Source organism: Panthera leo, chromosome D4, assembly GCF_018350215.1.
Source record: "Panthera leo isolate Ple1 chromosome D4, P.leo_Ple1_pat1.1, whole genome shotgun sequence".
In the NCBI taxonomy this organism is placed as follows: Eukaryota; Metazoa; Chordata; class Mammalia; order Carnivora; family Felidae; genus Panthera; species Panthera leo.
The window spans coordinates 6,132,873-6,151,832 of record NC_056691.1 but is presented as its reverse complement, the minus strand read 5'-3'; the positions used below and the strand labels follow the sequence as shown (position 1 = coordinate 6,151,832).

The window sequence follows — 18,960 nt, the reverse complement described above, 5'->3', positions numbered from 1 at the left end:
ATTTGTCTAAATATTTTCAGAACCCGGCACAGTCCTTGGCACTAACCAAGCATTTACCCAAGTGATTACTGAATTAATTGTTCTGAACCAGGACCACAGACTTGGGCTACTCTTCCCTTGGGCTACAACCGTTCAGCATCCAGTTATCCCCATTCGTAATCACCTTCTTCTTGCCATATGGGCACATGGTGAACATATACCCACAAACTGTTTGACCAGATACATTTTCTTGCCACCATTCATGAGATATTTTATGTGAAACTTGTTTGTATATAATGAGTAGTTCACTTTTCATTTGGAAAATCCCTCCTAGCATTGCCATTTTGGAGCAGTAATAAAGGACACTACCGTGTAGCAGTTGTAAACCAGGTCATATTCTGGAGTCTACATAATAAAACAGACTGTAGCACAGATTTTGTTTACACTGGGAAGTAATCATGAAACTGTTACCTGTTCCCTTTGAATATAACAGTGCATGAGATCATTACGTAGTTGTGTCCTCAGTGAGTAAAATCTGCATTGAGAAACATGGCACATTTCCTAGGATAAGACTAAATCAATGTATTAACGTGCTTTCCTTTACCTGATACAGAGGTGTTTTTATTGGCTTTCCTCCTTTACCCTCTTCTTCCCTTCTCCCTCATCCAGAGTAACCAGGAGCAAGTGCTGCTTCAGGGGGAGGATCGATTGTACTTGAACTGTGGAGAGGCCTCACAAACCCAGCACGCCAGGGGTTCCTCGGCGCACCCTGAGCATAAGGCTGCTGGGGCCAAAAGCCCCTTTGCAGATAGCGGTGTAGAGTCTCAGGGTTTAAGCACTTTGCTTGGACATCGGCATTGGCATGTGGTGCAGGTAAGTCTTCAGTTACTGTTGGCTGTTGACGTAGTCCTTGCTAAGGTAGCACCTGGAGCAGTTAAATTTCTTCTGTTCCTTTGGAAAATTGAGAAGCTTTTTAACCTTTTTGACTGTCACATCTCTCTTCTGCTTTTCTGTCTTGTCGTCTTCTTTTCTTGCCACTGATGTAGCGTGGTCTCCACTGTGTTGAGCCCACGAGCAGCTAACAGTTCCCCAGACTGCAGATGTGTGCTTTGCCCTCTGAAGGAGCAAAACTTTATACAGCTGTCAGCCTTTGTGTTTTCTTTTTTGGTGTAAATTCAGCTCTGCAGATTTGCATAGGCAAAAGTGTAGTGATTTCATGGAAAGGGACAGTGTCCATTAGGACCCTGTGCCGCTGACCTGTAGTCCTGATGAATACATGTCTGGGTTAACTGCCTGACTTTGAACCCAAATTGCAGACTTCCATTCACACTCTAGAACCTTATTATCAATAATAGTATTATTAAGTAAATCTTGTTCCAAATTACTTATTCTGGTATAACTTTTAAATTAGTTTCTTTGAATAATTCTGATAAACTGGGATTTAACATGGAAATTAATTCTGAATTTTGACACCAAATAAAATTAATTTTAGTAAATCAACAAGTTGGAGTCTCTTGAAAGAAACTTGCTACACAATTTTGTAAGTCCCGAATGTTTTCTTTCCCCTTCTGATACCAAAGTGTCTTCAGTACATCAACAGTGACTCTTGGATTAGCTTCCTTTAGTCAGGTGCTATTTCCACAGTTCTTTGCGCTCCTTCTCCATTCTGTACTTTTACTCTCGTAGCTTGTTCAGTTCCCGTGGTATTTTCAGTTGACTTTGAGTGGAGATAATGAGAGACAGAAGAGTGGTCATTGTATGAGGCGTTGAAGGAATGTCTCCTGCACTAGCCTGTGGTACATACTAAAAGAGAATGTGTTTAACTTACATTAATAAATTCATAAAATCAAACAGTGTGTGTACCATTTTATAATTAGTAACAATTATAAAATAAAACTGCATCAGCTACTTCCTTGACTAAAATTTTCCACTGCTCCCTTCTCTCTTATAGCCATTTCTCTGCTATTTTCATTTCCCCATACTTTGAACTATTCATTCTACACTGACCTAGCATCAATGCCAGTTCTGCCTAGCCAGGTCTGTGTTGCCAGAGAGCCAAGTAGAGCAGAGGATCAAAGAAGGTAGGTCTGGAACTCAAAAATCCGTCAGGCAATAAATAACAAAAATTGAATTTCCTTCCAGCTCAAAAATTCAGTGATTCTGTGATTCTTAGCTATCTATGAATTATCCCATATTAGTAGCACATACACTGATTTTACCACTTTAGACAAAGTAGGTACTAGGAAGATTCTTTTGTCATTTTGTTAGCCATCTAAAATATTCAGAAAGATGGACTTTAGCTTTACCCAGTTCTTGGTTTTTTTTTTTTTACTTAAAACTAATAAAAATAATGTCAGAGTTCTAGTCACAAAAACAATTAAGTTGTAATAGACTCATAGAATTTTTAGAGCTGGAAGGACCTTAGAGATTGTGTAGTCCAACTGGATTTTATACATGAAGAAACTGAGGCTCAGAGAAGTTAGGTGACTTGCCCAAGGTCACACAGCAGAGTAGTGTCAGACTTAAACTTACCATAATACAAAATTAAAGTAACAATCTAACTTATTTTAACACCTCTAGGTATTAAATGTTGAATCATATACTGTTGACCTTGAACCAAGATCTAGAATGTGTCTGTTTGGCAGTGTTTCGTTATGATTTGCCCTGAACTTTGTTGGCTGGCCCTCTAGCCAGATGAGTCAGTGCAGCATATGCAGGAATTTTGGTGTGGCAGTTTATGGTGTTCATATAACGTAATGCTTTACCTCCCGGGCTTTTAGCCATGAGTAATGATTCCCTGAAGAAACATGGGTACCTGTTTAATTCCCTCTCCAACATACGCTCTTCTCTGGCATAAGTGCCCACAGCCTCTATCAAAGTGACGTTGTTTATGTGATTTATACTTTGTATTCTTCTTAGACAGCTTAGAGGTCATCAAATGAGCTCCAAGTAATTCTGTCTCTCTGTCTGTTCCTCATCTAGACCGCTGGACTTGTTGCTTATTTAGGCCTTCTACCTTGTACTTGTTGGTCTCCTGATCAGAAGATTCAGTGTTAAATATGCTTTTCCTTTCACTTAACACACGTGCACACTTGCCAGCAGTTCGGTTAGTGGCTGGTGGTAGGGATGGTGCTTTTCTTGTGTGTGTTTTTTTTTAAATGTAGTTTTCCTGTCTACGGATTTTAAAAACTTTGAAAGTTGTTGGTTGACAAATGGAGCACAAATAGTGTGAAATTAAAACGACAACAGCATCCTTGTGCTTTTAGGGTACATTCCTTCTTGGACTGCCATTTATTTTTACACCCAGTACGTTGTGTGATACAAACATTTTTTTCTGAAAGGCGCATGAATCGTTACCATCCACTGTTCTGAAATGGTGGTTTCATAGTTAACCTGGCTAATGACTCTTTGGAAAAAAATAGGCTTCACAAAATATGCTAGGGATATCAACAGAGAGGATTTTATTTTATTTTATTTTATTTTTCAATATATGAAGATTATTGTCAAATTGGTTTCCATACAACACCCAGTGCTCATCCCAACAGGTGCCCTCCTCAGTACCCATCACCCACCCCACCCCCCCGCCACCCCCCATCAACCCTCAGTTTGTTCTCAGTTTTTAACAGTCTCTTATGCTTTGGCAGAGAGGATTTTAAAAGCTGTTTCATTTATACATGATTTACTCTGCTTTCTAGAATGTGGATCAGATGTACTGGGTGTGGTGTTAGGCACGAGCACACCTGCCAAGAGGGTGGTGCTCTCAGTCTCTCCGGCTACAGACAGAAGCAGTGTAAGCAGGAGATAGATAGGTGTTAGCAAAATGACTTTAAGGGGGAAAAAGGTAGATACAGGTTTTTGGGGAGACTGAGGAAAATCCTAAGGTATTAAGAATAGAGATTCTGTCCCTCAGCACTCAGTCTCCCAGTGACGTGGAGTGACCTTTGTGCCCTGAGTCTGCTGTCCTGGCCTGAATTCTTCATGACTCGTTGGCTTCCTTTTCCCTTACTTCTGCCATTTCCTGTTCTGAGTATTGGGGGCAGAGCTCAAAGTTCGGGGGACACAGAGATCAGTAAATGGAACCTACTGGGGAAAATGAAAGTTTTTGTTCTCCTTTCATAGCATCTTCAGACACACAACTGCATCAGAAATAAATGCCATCTGGGTAGCTGGCTCCATTGTCCTCTAGGCACAGCCTTCTTCAAGTGACTTGATTTTTTTCATCCACAAACAATTCACTTACCACCTCCCACAAAACTACTTTGAACTCTTCTCTCACCACCCGATCATGACTTCAGGTTACCGTGCTTCTGAACTGATGTCATCCATCATAGGGAGCTTTATTAACTGGCCTGAATGATGCAGTTTATCTGTCAAGATACACGTTAAGCCTTTTTCAGGCATATAGCGTGACAGTGTTATCTTTGATTCTGCAAGGTAGGCTTCCACAGACCAACCCTGGGGCTGAGAGCTTCCTAACGTACCAAAAGCTATTAATTTATTTGGATTTTAGGTTGACTTACTAGATAATAAATGAAGTCTAACAAATAGTTTTATAAATAAATTTTAAGACCGATATTTTCAGCATACTGTTTTTACTTGATTTTTGTTTTGTTTTCACATTACGTAAAAAAAATCTTATTAGATTTGATTGTATTGTACTGGCTTTTAAATTTGGCTTTCTTTTTAAAAATATATAATGCTTTTTCTTTGAGTACAATGAAAATGAATTTGAATAAATTGAGGTTCTTCTAGGAACAGAAGAATCTTCCCTTGTTCTTTCTTTCTGTTAAGTTTCACCCCACACTCACCACATGCTCATGAAAACTGCTTAATCAGTTGGCTAGTAGAGAGATCAGTCTCACTAAAGGTGGAATTTACTTAGTTTACATTGATACCTCAAGAATCTTTTAAGTTTAAAATTCTTACTAGAGTAATACAAAGACACCATGCACAGAGATGTAAGACTGACAACCTGGAAAGGTATATTTAGTACCAGAATTGCAGATTAAGAGTTAGTATGTGTAATCAAGAGTTCTTACAGGTGAATAGGTTACACACCCTAGTAAAAAACAGTAGCCTGTATGTACTTCTATGGGTGTATGGATGTTTGTTTTGAGATAAAATAAAAACCGACCAGTGGTTATCCCTGGAGCAATGATGGAACAGAATTTTGTTTTGTACTTTGTATATTTTTATATTGTTTAAGTTTTATAAGCAGTATTTTGCTGTTTTAATCAGAAAATATAAAAATAATAAAAAAATAGCTCCATTAAAAAGCAAAACAATCTCTTGCCGAGGCTCTCATTTTATCAGATAGGGTTGTTTGGGGATGATGCCAGTCAGCAACTCAAGACAGTTCATCTCCCAGTTGTTGGTTGTCCTCATGACTGGTTCTCTAAAAGTTTTTTTGTCAGTCTGTATTTATTGCGTGTTCAATATTTAAAATAAAAACGGGGTAGAGAAAAAGCAGTGTAGGGTAGGAAAGCCTCATGTCTAGAAACTCATAATGAAATGGTTAAGGCAGGAGATGTGAAATATGGACTGGTATTCAAATGGTAAATTCCAAGTACTCTGCTAGTAATACCTGTTATTTGGTAACACTAGACATCGTACAGGAAAATGAATTTCATATTGTGACGTTAATTGCTTTAAGTTTAAATACATTTTGGAAGTCTTACCAAACTGATGTATTATTTTCTGTAGATTTCCAACACCTATCTAGAGAGCAATTGGCCTATACGGGTGAGTTATTTGTTATTTTCTTGGTGTTAACTTTTATTGGATAGCGTTTGCTGCAAGAGGCATTCCGGGAATTCAGCCTTTTCGGTGGGTGCATTGATAAAAGTAACATTTTAATACTTGATCCTTTGTACATTGTTAGCGTATTAACATCTATAATTTGGTCAAATGTAACTTGCGTGTAAATATTCAGATTTTTATATTTAGCATTTTACATTTAATTCACTTAGCAAACATTTATTAGTAATCTGTTTGCCTGACACAATAATGCTAAGCTCTTTATACTTAATAAAGTATATAGGTTTGCAAAGAGGAGTTCTTAATTTTTTTTTTTTAAATTAGTTTTCAGCTATTGATAAGCTTGGACAGAATATTGCTGTGGTTGGCAAGTTTGGTTTTGCACATTACTCTTTACTCACCAAAAAATGGAAACTTTTTGGAAACATTACCCAGGTTAGTCTTTTTGAAATTAAAAACTGATGTCTCAGACTCTAAGAGAACTGTAAAGTAAGCTACTGTTAATAAAAACTCAAATCAATAATCAAATCAGATAAAAAATTTAGTTAATAAAAAAATGATGTTGATGTTGGATTACATGTAAGAGTCAGTTCTAATAAAGTACTTGATATTTGGTAAAGGATTTGTATGGAGATGGTTTTTAACTTGAGGATTTACTCTTCCATTACATCTTGGGATCACCAGCTATGATCAGAATAAATATCCACAAAATTTGACATCGTTTCGTGCTTGTCAGTGTGTGATGTAAAGATGTGGGTAGCATAGAAAGATGGGCAGTTGGATTTCGCACGAATCAAGTAGGAAAAGATGAGGAAGTTCCTGTTAAGTAGGTGCCTGCAGTGCACTTGAAGGGGCTTCCTGAACCCTTGTCACCTCACTGATCTTCGTAACTCAGGACACTGATATCACTCACCATTTTATAAAAGAAAAACCAAGATTTGGAGTCAAGCAGGTGATAAATGATAAAGCCAGAATTTAACCAAAGTCTGTTGACTATTCGGGGGAGTAATGATGCTGCATGGTACCCAGTTCTTTACAGAAATGTTTGTATATTCAGAATAGGACATGAATCATTATTATTAAAGGCCCCAGAGTAATACTTCATTGGGGGGGATAGAGAATAGAGCAGAAATAATTTGAGCTTTCATTGTCTGCGTAGGAATATTTTATAAGTGTGTTACTTGTTGTAACTTCTGGCAGCATACATAAAGGTAAATAGCGTTTTTGATTATCTTTTAAGGAGCAAAATATGATTGTGACTGGTGGCTTAGCCTGGTGGAATGATTTTGTTGTCCTGGCATGTTATAACATAAGTGACCATCAAGAAGAGGTAGGGTTTTGTTTCTTTCAGAAATAATAGATTTTTATATTTTAAAGATGTTAATAAGCACTATTTGGTTTAATATTAAAATAATTTTTGGAAAAAGAACAAATCATTTTATTCTTAAGAATTTGGCATTTTTAGGGGCATGATCTCACGGTTCGTGAGTTTGAGCCCCATGTCGGGCTCTGTGCTGACAGCTCAGAGCTTGGAGCCTGCTTCGGATTCTGTGTCTCCCTCTCTCTCTGCTCCTCTCCCACTGACACACACACACACACACACACACACACACACACACACACACACACACACGCTTTCTCTCTCTCAAATGTAAATAAACATTAAATAAAAAAAAAAAGAATTTGGCATTTTTAGGTAATGAGACTTTCATTATGGGTTACTACTTTAAAAACATTTTTAAAGGGTCACCAGCGTGGCTCAGTTGGTTGAGCATCTGACTTTGGCTCAGGTCATGATCTCACAGTTCATGAGTTTGAGCCTCACAGTGGGCTGTCTGCAGTTAGCACAGAGCCTGCTTCGGATCCTCTGTCTGCCGCCCCCCTCCCCCCCACCCCTTCCCCCACTTGCACGCATACACACACTCTCAAAGATAAATATTTAAAAAAATTTTTTTTTAGATTTTTAAAGGGAAAATTCAAACTTTTAAGATAACTTTTTCTAGGGATTTTTAGCTGTTAGACATTCTCTGTGAAGTTTATAAAAAGAATTATTCAAAGCTGAGAAGTTTATAAGGATGGCTATAATTTATTGATTTGTATGTTTATATTTTTAGAAACTGCTGGTCTACTTATATCAGGTCTAGATATTCAGGTCTTTAAAAGGGAGTGCCTGGGTGGCTCAGTCAGTTGGGCGGCTGACTCCGTTTCGTCTCGGGTCAGGGTCTCATGATTTGTGAGTTTGAGTCCTCATGTTGGGCTCTGCGCTGACAGTGCAGAGCCTGCTTGGGATTCTCTCTCTCCACCCCCTCTGCCCCTCCCCAGCTCATGCACAGGCTCACATGCTTTCTGTCTCTCTCTCTCTCTCTCTCTATCTCAAAATAAATAAGCTTAAAAAAAAAAGTACCTTATACATTCCCTGTTTTAATCACTTCATCTTTTGGCTGTTTGTAAATGAGCCTACCCTGTGAAAATATAAACATTATTAATGCTCACATTAGTCTTTAAATTTCTCTTACTTGAAAAGAAGTCAGTAGACAAAACACAGATGTCTAAAGTATTTAGTCATCTGTGGTGTAGGTATCTTGTTTTTACAGTTTTTCTCTTTTTGTGTTCTTCAGCTCAGAGTTTATTTGCGAACATCAAATCTGGACAATGCCTTTGCTCACATCACCAAAGCACAAGCAGAAACATTACTGCTCAGTGTCTTCCGGGACATGGTAATAGTATTTAGAGCCGACTGTTCAATATGCCTTTACAGTATTGAAAGAAAATCTGATGGGTAAGTGTATAGCATGTGACAAGTCACTTTTTGCTTTTGTGTATTATGTTTCCTCTGTAGTTTTTATTTTCTTAAAAGTTATTCTAATTTTGCATTTCGTTTCCTTTGTTTTAGAAGTTAAAAAAGTAAGAAATGCTATGCTTAGTGATGTTCATGTGGTTATTTTTTAGCCACCTAAGTAAATAAAAGAGGCTGCACTAGCTTCTTCAGCTGATCTTACTGGATTTATTTGGAAAAAAAGAAAAAGAAAAGGAAAATCTAGTTTGGGATGGGGTAACTTCGATACAAGGTTTTTTTCACAGCCTTGAAAACAAGTGGTTACCAGCGATCCGAAAGTTCTAGACACTTGGGGAAATTTAACACTGGCTTCAAGCCTTAGGAAGAGTGTCCTTTGCCAACTCACATAATTTCCCCCGAGCTAGATGGCTGTAGACTGTAGCGGGAAATGCTGTGCATCCCTGTTGCTGTTGTGTGTTGCCTGTATTCTTCTTGGTATATGGTTGGCTTGCAGCACTTAGACCCCACGTCTTGAGTTTTATTTTAATCTTGTGATGTGTATTTGTTTCTTTTTTAAAATAGTCGTGAAGTGTGTATTTGCTGAAATAGCTTAGTGATTGAGGAATATTGTAAAGATAAGAATTAAGAAATTTTACTAGCCTCAGACAGAACCCGTATCCTTTCTCAACTAACTAAGCTATTACTATTTTTGTTTCCTAGTTTCCTTTCCTAATCTTCCGAGGTCTTTTTCTCCTTCTTTCCTTTCTTTCTCCCTCATTTCCATATGTATTTTTTGTATATGTCAACCTCACCAGTCTACTGCTTAAAGGATATTTGGGGAGGAGGGAATGAGAAGGAGAAGGCATTTGGATCATCCATAAGCATGAAATCTACTGTTAATAGTGGACAAGAAAGGAAAACAAAAAACTCGTTAGCCTTCATGTTGAGGTGTATTTTTCTCTTTTTTTGCAGTCCCACCACTACAGCTGGTATTCAGGTTCTTCAAGAAGTCTCCATGTCGCGCTACATTCCTCACCCTTTCCTTGTAGTGTCTGTCACTCTGACATCAGTGAGCACAGAGAATGGGATCACCCTGAAAATGCCACAGCAGGTACCATTCCCTTATCAGAGCTTTCTAGAGTTTCATCTCGGTTTATAGCATTTCAGGGTGATACCAGCAACTATTGATTTGTTTAGCAAATAAATATTAAGTGTCTAACATGTCCTTCTATGGAGATACTGGGTTATAGTGGCAAACTAAACAAACTGGGCTTTTGTTCAGACAATACAGAAGTAATTGTGTACGTAATTAATTACAGTTGTGATACACATACCAGAAAGTAGTATAGGTCACCCTAAGAGTATATAACAAAAACACGGAATAGTCTAGATAGAGATTTCTGTACCATTTAAATTGAAACCCAAAGGGTGAGTGGTAGTTATCTAAGAGGAGGAATTTCAGGTCAGTGAGAAGAGTAGCGCAGAGGCCCATAGGTAGGAGAGAAGATTACACATTCAGGGAATTGGAAGAACTTCAGAGTGAGTGGACTTTATCTTAAAGTCTGGCTTTATTAGGAAGTCTGTAAAGTATCTTAAGCTGGATATTATTAGATGTAAGCTTTGTAATGTTCAGTCTAGCCATAAGAAGGAGAATGAACCAGAGTGGGACAAAACTGGGTATAGGGAGAGAAGCTGAGAGGCCCTTATAACGATCTAAGTGGAGGGTGCTAGTGACCCAAACTTGCCAGTGAAAAAGAAGATGGAAAGAAGTGGAATGAACATAAAATACAAACACTGCATGATTAGTCAACTGTAAGGAAAGAGAAAACATAATGCCTTAGTTTGTGATTAAACCAACATTTTAAACTTCCTATTCCAAGTTTCCTTCTTCTTAAAAACTTTTTTAATGTTTATTTATTTTTGAGAGAGAGAGAGAGAAAGTGCAAGCCAGGGGAGGGGCAGAGAAAGGGAGACACAGAATCTGAGGCAGACTCCAGGCTCTGAGCTGTCAGCACAGAGCCCGACGCAGGGCCTGAACTCACAAACTGCGAGATCATGACCTGAGCCGAAGTCAGACGCTCGACCGACTGAGCCACCTAGGCACCCCCCCAAGAAGCAGACTCTTAACCGTAGAGAACAAACCTGATGGTCACCAGAAGGGAGATAGGTGGGGGATTGGTGAAATACACGACAGGGATTAAGGAGTGCACTTGTGATGAACACCTGGTGATGTATGAAAATGTTGAATTGGCTATACTGTACACCTGAAACTAATATAACACTATGTTAATTGGAATTTAAAAAGTTAACAAAGAGGGCCTTTCACAAAGGGAAGAGATCTAATGTGGTAAAGAGCAGATTAAGAAGTTGAAATGTAGTGGGAAATAGACTGATTACTCCTTGCACAGAGGAAAGACCAAGATTGCTACAGCAAGGCATGTCTTGATTCAATATTAGAGATTAAAGAAACTCCAACAACGAAAACTGTTTAAAAACAGTGAGATGGCCTCCCTTATGAGAGGGGCTCCTTGTCTCTGAAGCTCCTAAGAAGAATCATCTGCCAGAGAGTTTTTAGGGTAAGGGATGGTATATTTGATTCTTTCAAATTTGGCATTTGGGAGATACATGTAGTCCCTGCTTTTATGTTAAGTTTCTGAAAAGCTTATTAAAATTGCTTGAAAGTGCTGTTGCAGTCATCTGTTCTTACATATTGTAGTATAGAAAATGTTGAATGCATGGACGCGAATGAAGAGAAATGGTTGCATTTGTTTAGTGAGGTAATGTAAAATGTAGTGAAATTTGCCCATTTTAACACTCCACAATGGTCATTGTGAACATTAGTCGTGTTGTGGTGAATTGTAGTAGGTCCTCCTAAGAAGTGTTACGGAGTTTCTGTGCCAGTCCCTGGGCCCACTGTTCTGATTCTTGGGACTGCGTCTTTTTTTTCTTCGTCCTCTGCGGTCAGGCTCTTACAGTTGCCACGCATCTTTTAATTTCCATTTTTCCTTCTCCTACCTCCATGTTCTATGTTGTTTCTCATGTGTTATGGAAAGATAATCCAGTTTTTAGTTTTCATGTTTTTCTGTGCTAAATTGAGAACCACAACTTCTTTCCAAGTAAAGTTCTCAGTCTTTGAAGCACTTGTTTGGAGATACTTTTTATTTTTTTAATTTCTACTTTTTTGTAAATTAATAGCATTTCTTTTCTTTTAAGTGTTTTATTTTTATTTTTGAGAGAGAGAGCAGGGGAGGGGCAGGGAGAGAGAGGGAGACAGAATCTGAAGCAGGCTCCAGCTTCTGAGCTGTCAGCGGAGCCCGATGTGGGGCTGGAACCCATGAATAGTGTAGCAAGATCATGACCTGAGCCGAAGTCGGATGCTTAACCGGCTGAACCAGTTGAATTATGCGTCCCAATAACAGTTCTTATTACATTTATTTTCTACCTGGACACAGTCTGAAGAAAAAGTGAATGACAAAACCCATGAATCTCCTGGACCGTCTTGCCATTTCTTATACACAGTCCCTGTGGTGTCGGAAAGCCAGTACAAAAGCGTTTGGAGTAACTGCTTTGCAATAGCATACGTAGGGTGTCTGTGCTGTTTTTCTGACTGGACCCTAAATAATGACGACAGCTTAAATTCATCCTGTCAACAGGCCTCAAGCTGGGATGCAGTCCCACCCGTTCCTTCCTAAAATTCTTCCCTTCTCTGGTTTGTGTCACGCTGTGCTCCTCTGTCCCTTCTGGCCACCGGATGCTTTCCAGTCCTGCATCCTTCGCTTGAGGAAGCTCGTCCGCTTCCTTCACTTCACCAGCTCGCTGTGGTTCTGGCATATGCTGCTCTGAACTCAGTTCCTCTCTCACCGCACCTTTCCTTGCAAGCCTTCCGGTTCTTTCACGTTTATTTAATGAGCGAGGAAATTAAACCGTTCAATTTTCCCTTCCTTATTGCCTTCTCCTTGTAACTGGTCAGTGGTACCTGGCACCTCCCCTAGGTGCGAGAGCCTGTAATCCTCTTTGATTCAGTTGTCTCTTTTCCTGCCTTTCATATCTGTGGTGTCTGTGAGTTTTTTTGGGTTTTTTTTTTTTTTTTTTTTTTTGACAGGGGGAGGTTTGGTAAATCAAAATACTAAAATGCTCTTCCTCTTTACAAGTGAAAACATCTTGATATCTGAGATTTCGCTGTAAAACAATGCTTTTCAACCTTCAGCCAGGTGAGAGGGTTTTTAATGGGGAGTCCTACTTTAGGATTTGATTGAAATTTTCCATAATGAAAAGGCAGACTGTTTCATTCACTCCTGAAGTTAACACCCATGATGTCTGCCAGTACCTCAGAATTTTTTTAAGTTTATTTTGAAAGAGGGAATATGAGCAGGGGAGGGGCAGAGAGAGAGGGAGAGAGCGAGAATCCCAAGCAGGCTCTGCACTGTCAGCACGGAGCCTGACATAGGGCTTGAACCCACAAACTGTGAGATGATGACCTGAGTCGAAATCAAGAGTCATACGCTTAACCGACTGAGCCGCCCAGGTGCCCCTGGATAATGGATAACTCAGAATTTTTAATAACTCTCTTAAGAATCATAAGTAGTGGCTTATTTTCTGCCTTCTTTTTTAAACCTGGCTTTCCAAGCCCTCCTTGAAGGTCTCTTTTATGTTTTTCCCATAATATTCCTAATCTAGTCAGATTGTTCTCATTTTCCCAAAAGAAATGTTATGTCTCGGTGTCATTCACGTGATGTTCTTCATCTGGAGAACCAGCCCCTTCCCTTTCTCCCAGGTGTCCTCCTCACCCTTCAAGCCCGTTTCACCCTGTAAGCCTTCTGTGGCTGTGCCAGCGAGGTCACTGAAAGGTCTCTCACGTTTATGAACTTGTGAAATTCTCCTCATTTTATCAGGATAATTCAGCTCTGCCCTCAGTTTTACATTCATTTGTACTGTTCCTGAGTTGCAGTGTGGTCAGTTATAGCCTGGCCAGAAAGCAGCCTGTTCTCCACATTGCCCAACAGAACTGCTGTGCACGGTACACACTCCGTAAACACTGTTGGTGGTTTCACCTGTAAACCATATAGATTGGGGGGGTGGGGGATGCTGCAGACCTACGGATTAGCATGAGTTCAATTTTTCTTTCAGGCTCGTGATGCAGAGAGCATTATGCTAAATCTCGCAGGACAGCTCATCATGATGCAGAGGGACAGATCGGGGCCTCAGATCCGGGAGAAGGACAGTCACCCTAACCAAAGGAAGCTTGTGAGTAAAATAAAAGTCATTTAGAACATTAAGGATGAAGGGATAAAATAACTTAAGAGGGGAGTATTGTCTGTGACTTGGAAACTGGAAGACGTGTAATATCAGCCTTTAAGTTTCTAGGTAGAAGACTGTTTGCGAAGGGTAAATAAGAACGTTTTGCAACAATTATATGTTCCATGCTCCAGATGGTAACGCTTAGGCATTATTATTTGCTAATTCTAATGGGAAAGTAGGATAAATTGATGAAGTTTGTGGGGTCTTTGGGTTTTGTCTTGTTTTTAGATTTAAATACACATACTTTGAAAGAAAGGAAGGTACCCTCATTAACTCTAATTCTAAATAGAGTCCCCTAATTTTCCCAAAAGAAGTTGTGCTGTCGTTTTGAAAGACTTCAGAAACTGGCACCTAGGAACTTCAGAATGTGCAGATTTAATAGGAAGACGATTGATTCTGGTCTTTGCTTTTGCAGCTGCCATTCTGTCCTCCCGTTGTACTGGCCCAGTCCGTTGAAAATGTCTGGACCACGTGCCGAGCAAATAAACAAAAGCGTCACCTTCTGGAGGCCCTGTGGCTGAGCTGTGGAGGTGCAGGGATGAAAGTTTGGCTCCCTCTCTTCCCCAGGGATCACCGCAAGCCCCATTCCTTCTTGTCCCAGCGGATCATGCTGCCTTTCCACATCAATATTTACCCCCTGGCTGTTCTGTTTGAAGACGCGTTAGTCCTTGGTGCTGTCAATGACACTTTGCTCTATGATTCTTTGTACACGCGGAACAGTGCTCGGGAACAGCTGGAGGTGCTCTTCCCTTACTGTGTCGTGGAGAGGACCTCCCAGATCTACCTCCACCACATTCTGCGTCAGCTGCTGGTCAGGAACCTTGGGGAGCAGGCCTTGCTCTTGGCCCAGTCCTGCGCTGCATTACCTTACTTCCCTCACGTGCTGGAGCTCATGCTCCACGAAGTGCTGGAGGAAGAAGCTACCTCACGGGAACCCATTCCCGACCCTCTGCTTCCCACTGTGGCAAAATTCATCACCGAGTTCCCCCTCTTCCTGCAGACGGTTGTTCATTGTGCCAGGAAGACTGAATATGCCCTGTGGAATTACCTTTTTGCAGCCGTTGGAAACCCCAAGGACTTGTTTGAGGAATGCTTGATGGCTCAGGACTTGGACACAGCTGCCTCTTACCTTATTATCTTACAGGTAACACTTCTCTTCTCATAAAGGTACGAGACTTAATGAGCTTAAACTCAGGAGAGAGAAAAAAGAAATATCCTGTGTCGACACTGTGTTTGTGTTAAAGGGACTGACACAGTCTGGTTCTCTGTTCATTTTACATCTTCTTCTTGAAGAACTTAATCTTATCAAATGATGTCAGAAAACTTTTTTGAATTTTTTTTAATGTTTTTATTTTATTTTTGAGAGACAGCGGCGCGAGCAGAGGAGGGGCAGAGAGAGAGGGAGACAGGGAATCTGAAGCAAGCTCCAGGCTCTGAGCTGTTGGCACAGAGCCTGATGCAGGGCTCGAACTCGCACACTGTGAGGTCATGACCTGAGCCAAAGTCAGACACTTAACCAACTGAGCCACCCAGGCGCCCCAGAAAACTTTTTTGAATATCATGAAGTAATGCTTCAAGGATTTTTTTTAAGTTTCTTTATTTTGAGAGAGTGCAGGCAGAAGTGGGGCAGAGAGAGAGGGAGAGAGAGAATCCCGAGCTGGATCTGTGCTGCCGGCACAGAGCCCCACTCGGAGCTTGAACCCACAAATTGTGAGATCACGACCTGAGCCGAAACCAAGAGCCAGATGCTTAACCAACTGAGCCACCCAGGTGCCCCTGCAAGATTTTTTAAAAATCCTGTTTGTCCATAAGTAGGCCTGAAACCTATTGAGTTTATGGTATTATTTTGAACAATATTGTATATTATTATAAAGACAATGTAGTAGTGTATACTACATATATATAGTATGATACATACAATAACATCTGTTACATAGGAAACATAATAATAAAGAGTTATCTTTAATATTAGCAGGTTTGGGCTAGTATCGGCTAATTGGAGCTCTTTGAGCCTCCTGCAGGCTCATCGTGTTTCCTCACATGTGGAATTGCCGAGCGGGACTGTGGCTGCAGTGTGGGTCCTGGCAGAGCACCTGTGTTGGGCTCCCCAGAGCAAGCGGAGAAGACTCGGGCCGGCCACAGTAATTACCCTCGCAGCACATGGTTCTTCTCAAATGAAGGACTTCTTTGAGACTCCTGAAAATTAGTTCCACTGTGTGTTTGACAGAAGGGCTTCGTAGTTGTTGTTCTTATCAGTGTCATACGCATTTGACAGGCTGCACTTTCATTGACCTGAGAAACTAATGATAAACTTGTTTTAAACTGTGCCTGGAGCACATTTCTTGTGTGCTTATTTACTTCACGAGCACTGATCGGAACCAGAGGAAACAGTCCAGCAGAAGCTGGATGGCCCTTAAATTCTGTGATTCCTTGGCTAGCCTAAAAAAAGCCACAGAATGTTAAAAAGAGAAACAAAATAGATGCAGCTCTTTTTTGTTTTAGGTCACCCCTTAGGCTTTCCGTGACCTCCCGAACAATGGAATTGGAAACTTTTTCTCTCCCAGTTCCAGCATTTTTGTGGGTTGTCAGATAATAATTACAGTCAGATTAGCCTTTCCCTGAAGGCCAAGGTAGGCGGTGAGGTTACACCTGTGAAAGAATTACTGAGGCCCCCTGTGCAGCAGAACTACAGACGGTTGCCCAGAGCCACGAGCACTTTTGTCACATCCTCCACAACCTGCCACAAGAGGTGGACCTGAGCTTTTTGGAGTCAGGCAAACCTAGGTTTGTATCGTTGCTTTTCAGCTGGTCGTTAAGTTCCCAAACCCTGTTTCCTCATCTGTAAGATAGGAATGGTGGAAGTACTTTGCGGAGTCAGTAGGAACCAGGGAAGAGAGGATGTGGGTCAGGTTTATGTGAGGTATCTGGAATATAGCGGGAGTTTAGAACATCATGTTTATAGTACACCAGCCGAGTGCTTGCCTCGCTTTTCCCTGCATCGTCCTTTATATTGGTCCCTTTCTTGTTACTGTTAAACATTCCCCTACAGCGTTGTGGCTGCATTCCTTCTCTGGTTCAGAAACGGTGGAGATGAAGAGTTGCTCATACTTCCCAAATAATTTGCCGTGCAAAAGGAATGCTTGTCTTTGGTTCTTGTTGTAGAATATGGAAGTTCCGGCAGTAAGTAGGCAACATGCTACCCTTCTGTTCAACACAGCCCTGGAACAAGGCAAGTGGGACCTATGTCGACACATGATTCGATTCCTTAAAGCCATTGGCTCTGGAGAATCTGAGACCCCTCCATCCACGCCTACAGCTCAGGTCGGTTGCAGAATTGCACAGCTTCTCTAGACCACACGCGTCCATGGCACCTTTCTCTAACTGCACTGCACATCGTGTATGATCACAGGAACCCAGTTCAAGTGGTGGATTTGAGTTCTTCAGGAATCGAAGCATCAGTTTGTCCCAGTCAGCTGAGAATGTTCCTGCTAGTAAATTCAGCTTACAGAAAACACTGAGTATGCCATCCGGCCCTTCTGGGAAAAGGTAAAAGAATAATGAGCTGTCGCTGCTGTTAGGGCATTCTGTGGCACATTGCATTTCAGGGCGTTTGTAAATTGGATCTTATGAAAACAACTGTTTGATCCAAATGCAGTTCCTTCTTCCATTTGTGAAAGGCTTGAAGACCACACAGAAGGCCTCCCTTCTTCCTTCTGCCGTATTTCACTTCATTACTTTCTGTACAGTTCTGTTCCTTGTCCTAGAGGAGGTCCTGTGTACCCATTCTGAATGCAGGCAGCTTTCCAATTACCCTGATAATAGAGGACCAGAATAAAAAGGAAGGTAATTAAATCTGCACACAGAAAGCCTTCTTACAGTCAACACTTTTACCTTTCCTTCCAACTGTACCTCATGCTGAAAAAATAAAAAGTTAGTCCCGATTTACTTGACTCTCCTGTGACTCTTTTGATTGGAGAAGTCATTAAACAGTGGGAGAGCCAAGGGGAAGTGTATCCTGAAGACAGAAACCTACATCACACAGAGATGGGTTACTGTCTCCTGAGAGGTAACTGTGAACTCACACTGAACGTCATAAAATAGAATTTCCTCTGGTTTGTGAGGAGGTGCCTGTGTTCCTTCCTCTGTTGTTCCACATTCTCGGCTCTTTTCTCTTCCCTAGTCTTTTCTTTTATATTGTTTTTATGGTACTACAGTGCCTGACACGTAGTGAGAACTGGCTGAACATTTTTTATCATATTTTACTACTTTTTCCTATCACGGCCATTTATGCCACCCTTACTCCCAACATATACACACACAGTCATGGGCTATGTCCAAGTAAAATGCAACCACAGGATACTCTAAACAGTTGCCAGGTGAACAGCAGCTTCTCAGCCATACCCTGAACGTAATTACTGGCTAATACATATTAAGTGCTCAGTACGTGCTTGGTTCTAAGCATTTATGTGCGTATGTCTTTTCATCCTTACAACCTGTAAGGGTGGACACTGTTGCTAACACACGTTGTAGAGGTGAAGAAACAGAGGCCCAGACTGTAAACTTGGTTATGTTCACACAACTAACTGAGAGGTAGAGCCCAGATCTGAATCTAGAGTCTTCCGGCGCTGCCTCTCATGAAGATACCACATTGCCCAGTTACCAAACCGATCATCCCACATCAGCCCATGTGAGTAGAACTGCATACAGCCAAGCTGCAAAGTTTTAAACATCGGTTGTATGTTTATGTGTCTGCTTATCTCCCATTCCCCTGGAGAGACTTCATGGCGCCTTGCGTCTCTCTTCTCAGTTTCTTTGGTCTGGTCTCCTTGCCTCTTTTCATTGGTCTCTTCGACTACAGCATTATTTGCTCTCTTTCTTTCCTTCAACCAGTCACCACCCTCCTCCTGGTTTGGCTGTGTCTGTCTCCTCTTTTCCCTATTCCATACTTCATTCTACAAGTATGTTTTAAAAGCCTGCTGTGTTCCACGTACGTTCGGCAGCTTGTATCACGTGGAGGAAAGCCGTGGTCCTTTATCCTCAGTCAGTCACTTAGATCTGGATCCCTTCCCTCCCTCTCCGCATGATCGTTCCTACCGCATGGAACTACGCGGAGCCCTCCAGGGATGGTTTTTCGGCAGGTTTCTCGTCTT

General features: G+C 40.9%; 1 protein-coding gene across 6 annotated transcripts in view; it reads left to right on the top strand.

Moving 5' to 3' along the window:
- RIC1 (RIC1 homolog, RAB6A GEF complex partner 1) overlaps nucleotides 1-18,960 on the top strand; it is a 141,500-nt gene that overhangs the window by 114,096 nt on the left and 8,444 nt on the right. For 4 of the 6 annotated variants that reach the window (XR_006195934.1, XM_042913334.1, XM_042913333.1 and 1 more), the window contains exons 12-21: nucleotides 649-852; nucleotides 5,683-5,721; nucleotides 6,061-6,171; nucleotides 6,977-7,066; nucleotides 8,355-8,515; nucleotides 9,485-9,623; nucleotides 13,640-13,756; nucleotides 14,226-14,954; nucleotides 16,973-17,131; nucleotides 17,220-17,356. Coding sequence is in view for 5 of the 6 variants with exons in the window: in XM_042913334.1 (XP_042769268.1) it covers nucleotides 649-852; nucleotides 5,683-5,721; nucleotides 6,061-6,171; nucleotides 6,977-7,066; nucleotides 8,355-8,515; nucleotides 9,485-9,623; nucleotides 13,640-13,756; nucleotides 14,226-14,954; nucleotides 16,973-17,131; nucleotides 17,220-17,356 (1,886 nt within the window). In the remaining variant the exon portion in view is untranslated. The remainder of the gene's footprint in view (nucleotides 1-648; nucleotides 853-5,682; nucleotides 5,722-6,060; nucleotides 6,172-6,976; nucleotides 7,067-8,354; nucleotides 8,516-9,484; nucleotides 9,624-13,639; nucleotides 13,757-14,225; nucleotides 14,955-16,972; nucleotides 17,132-17,219; nucleotides 17,357-18,960) is intronic. The other 2 variants (XM_042913336.1, XM_042913335.1) reach the window with 2 other exon arrangements.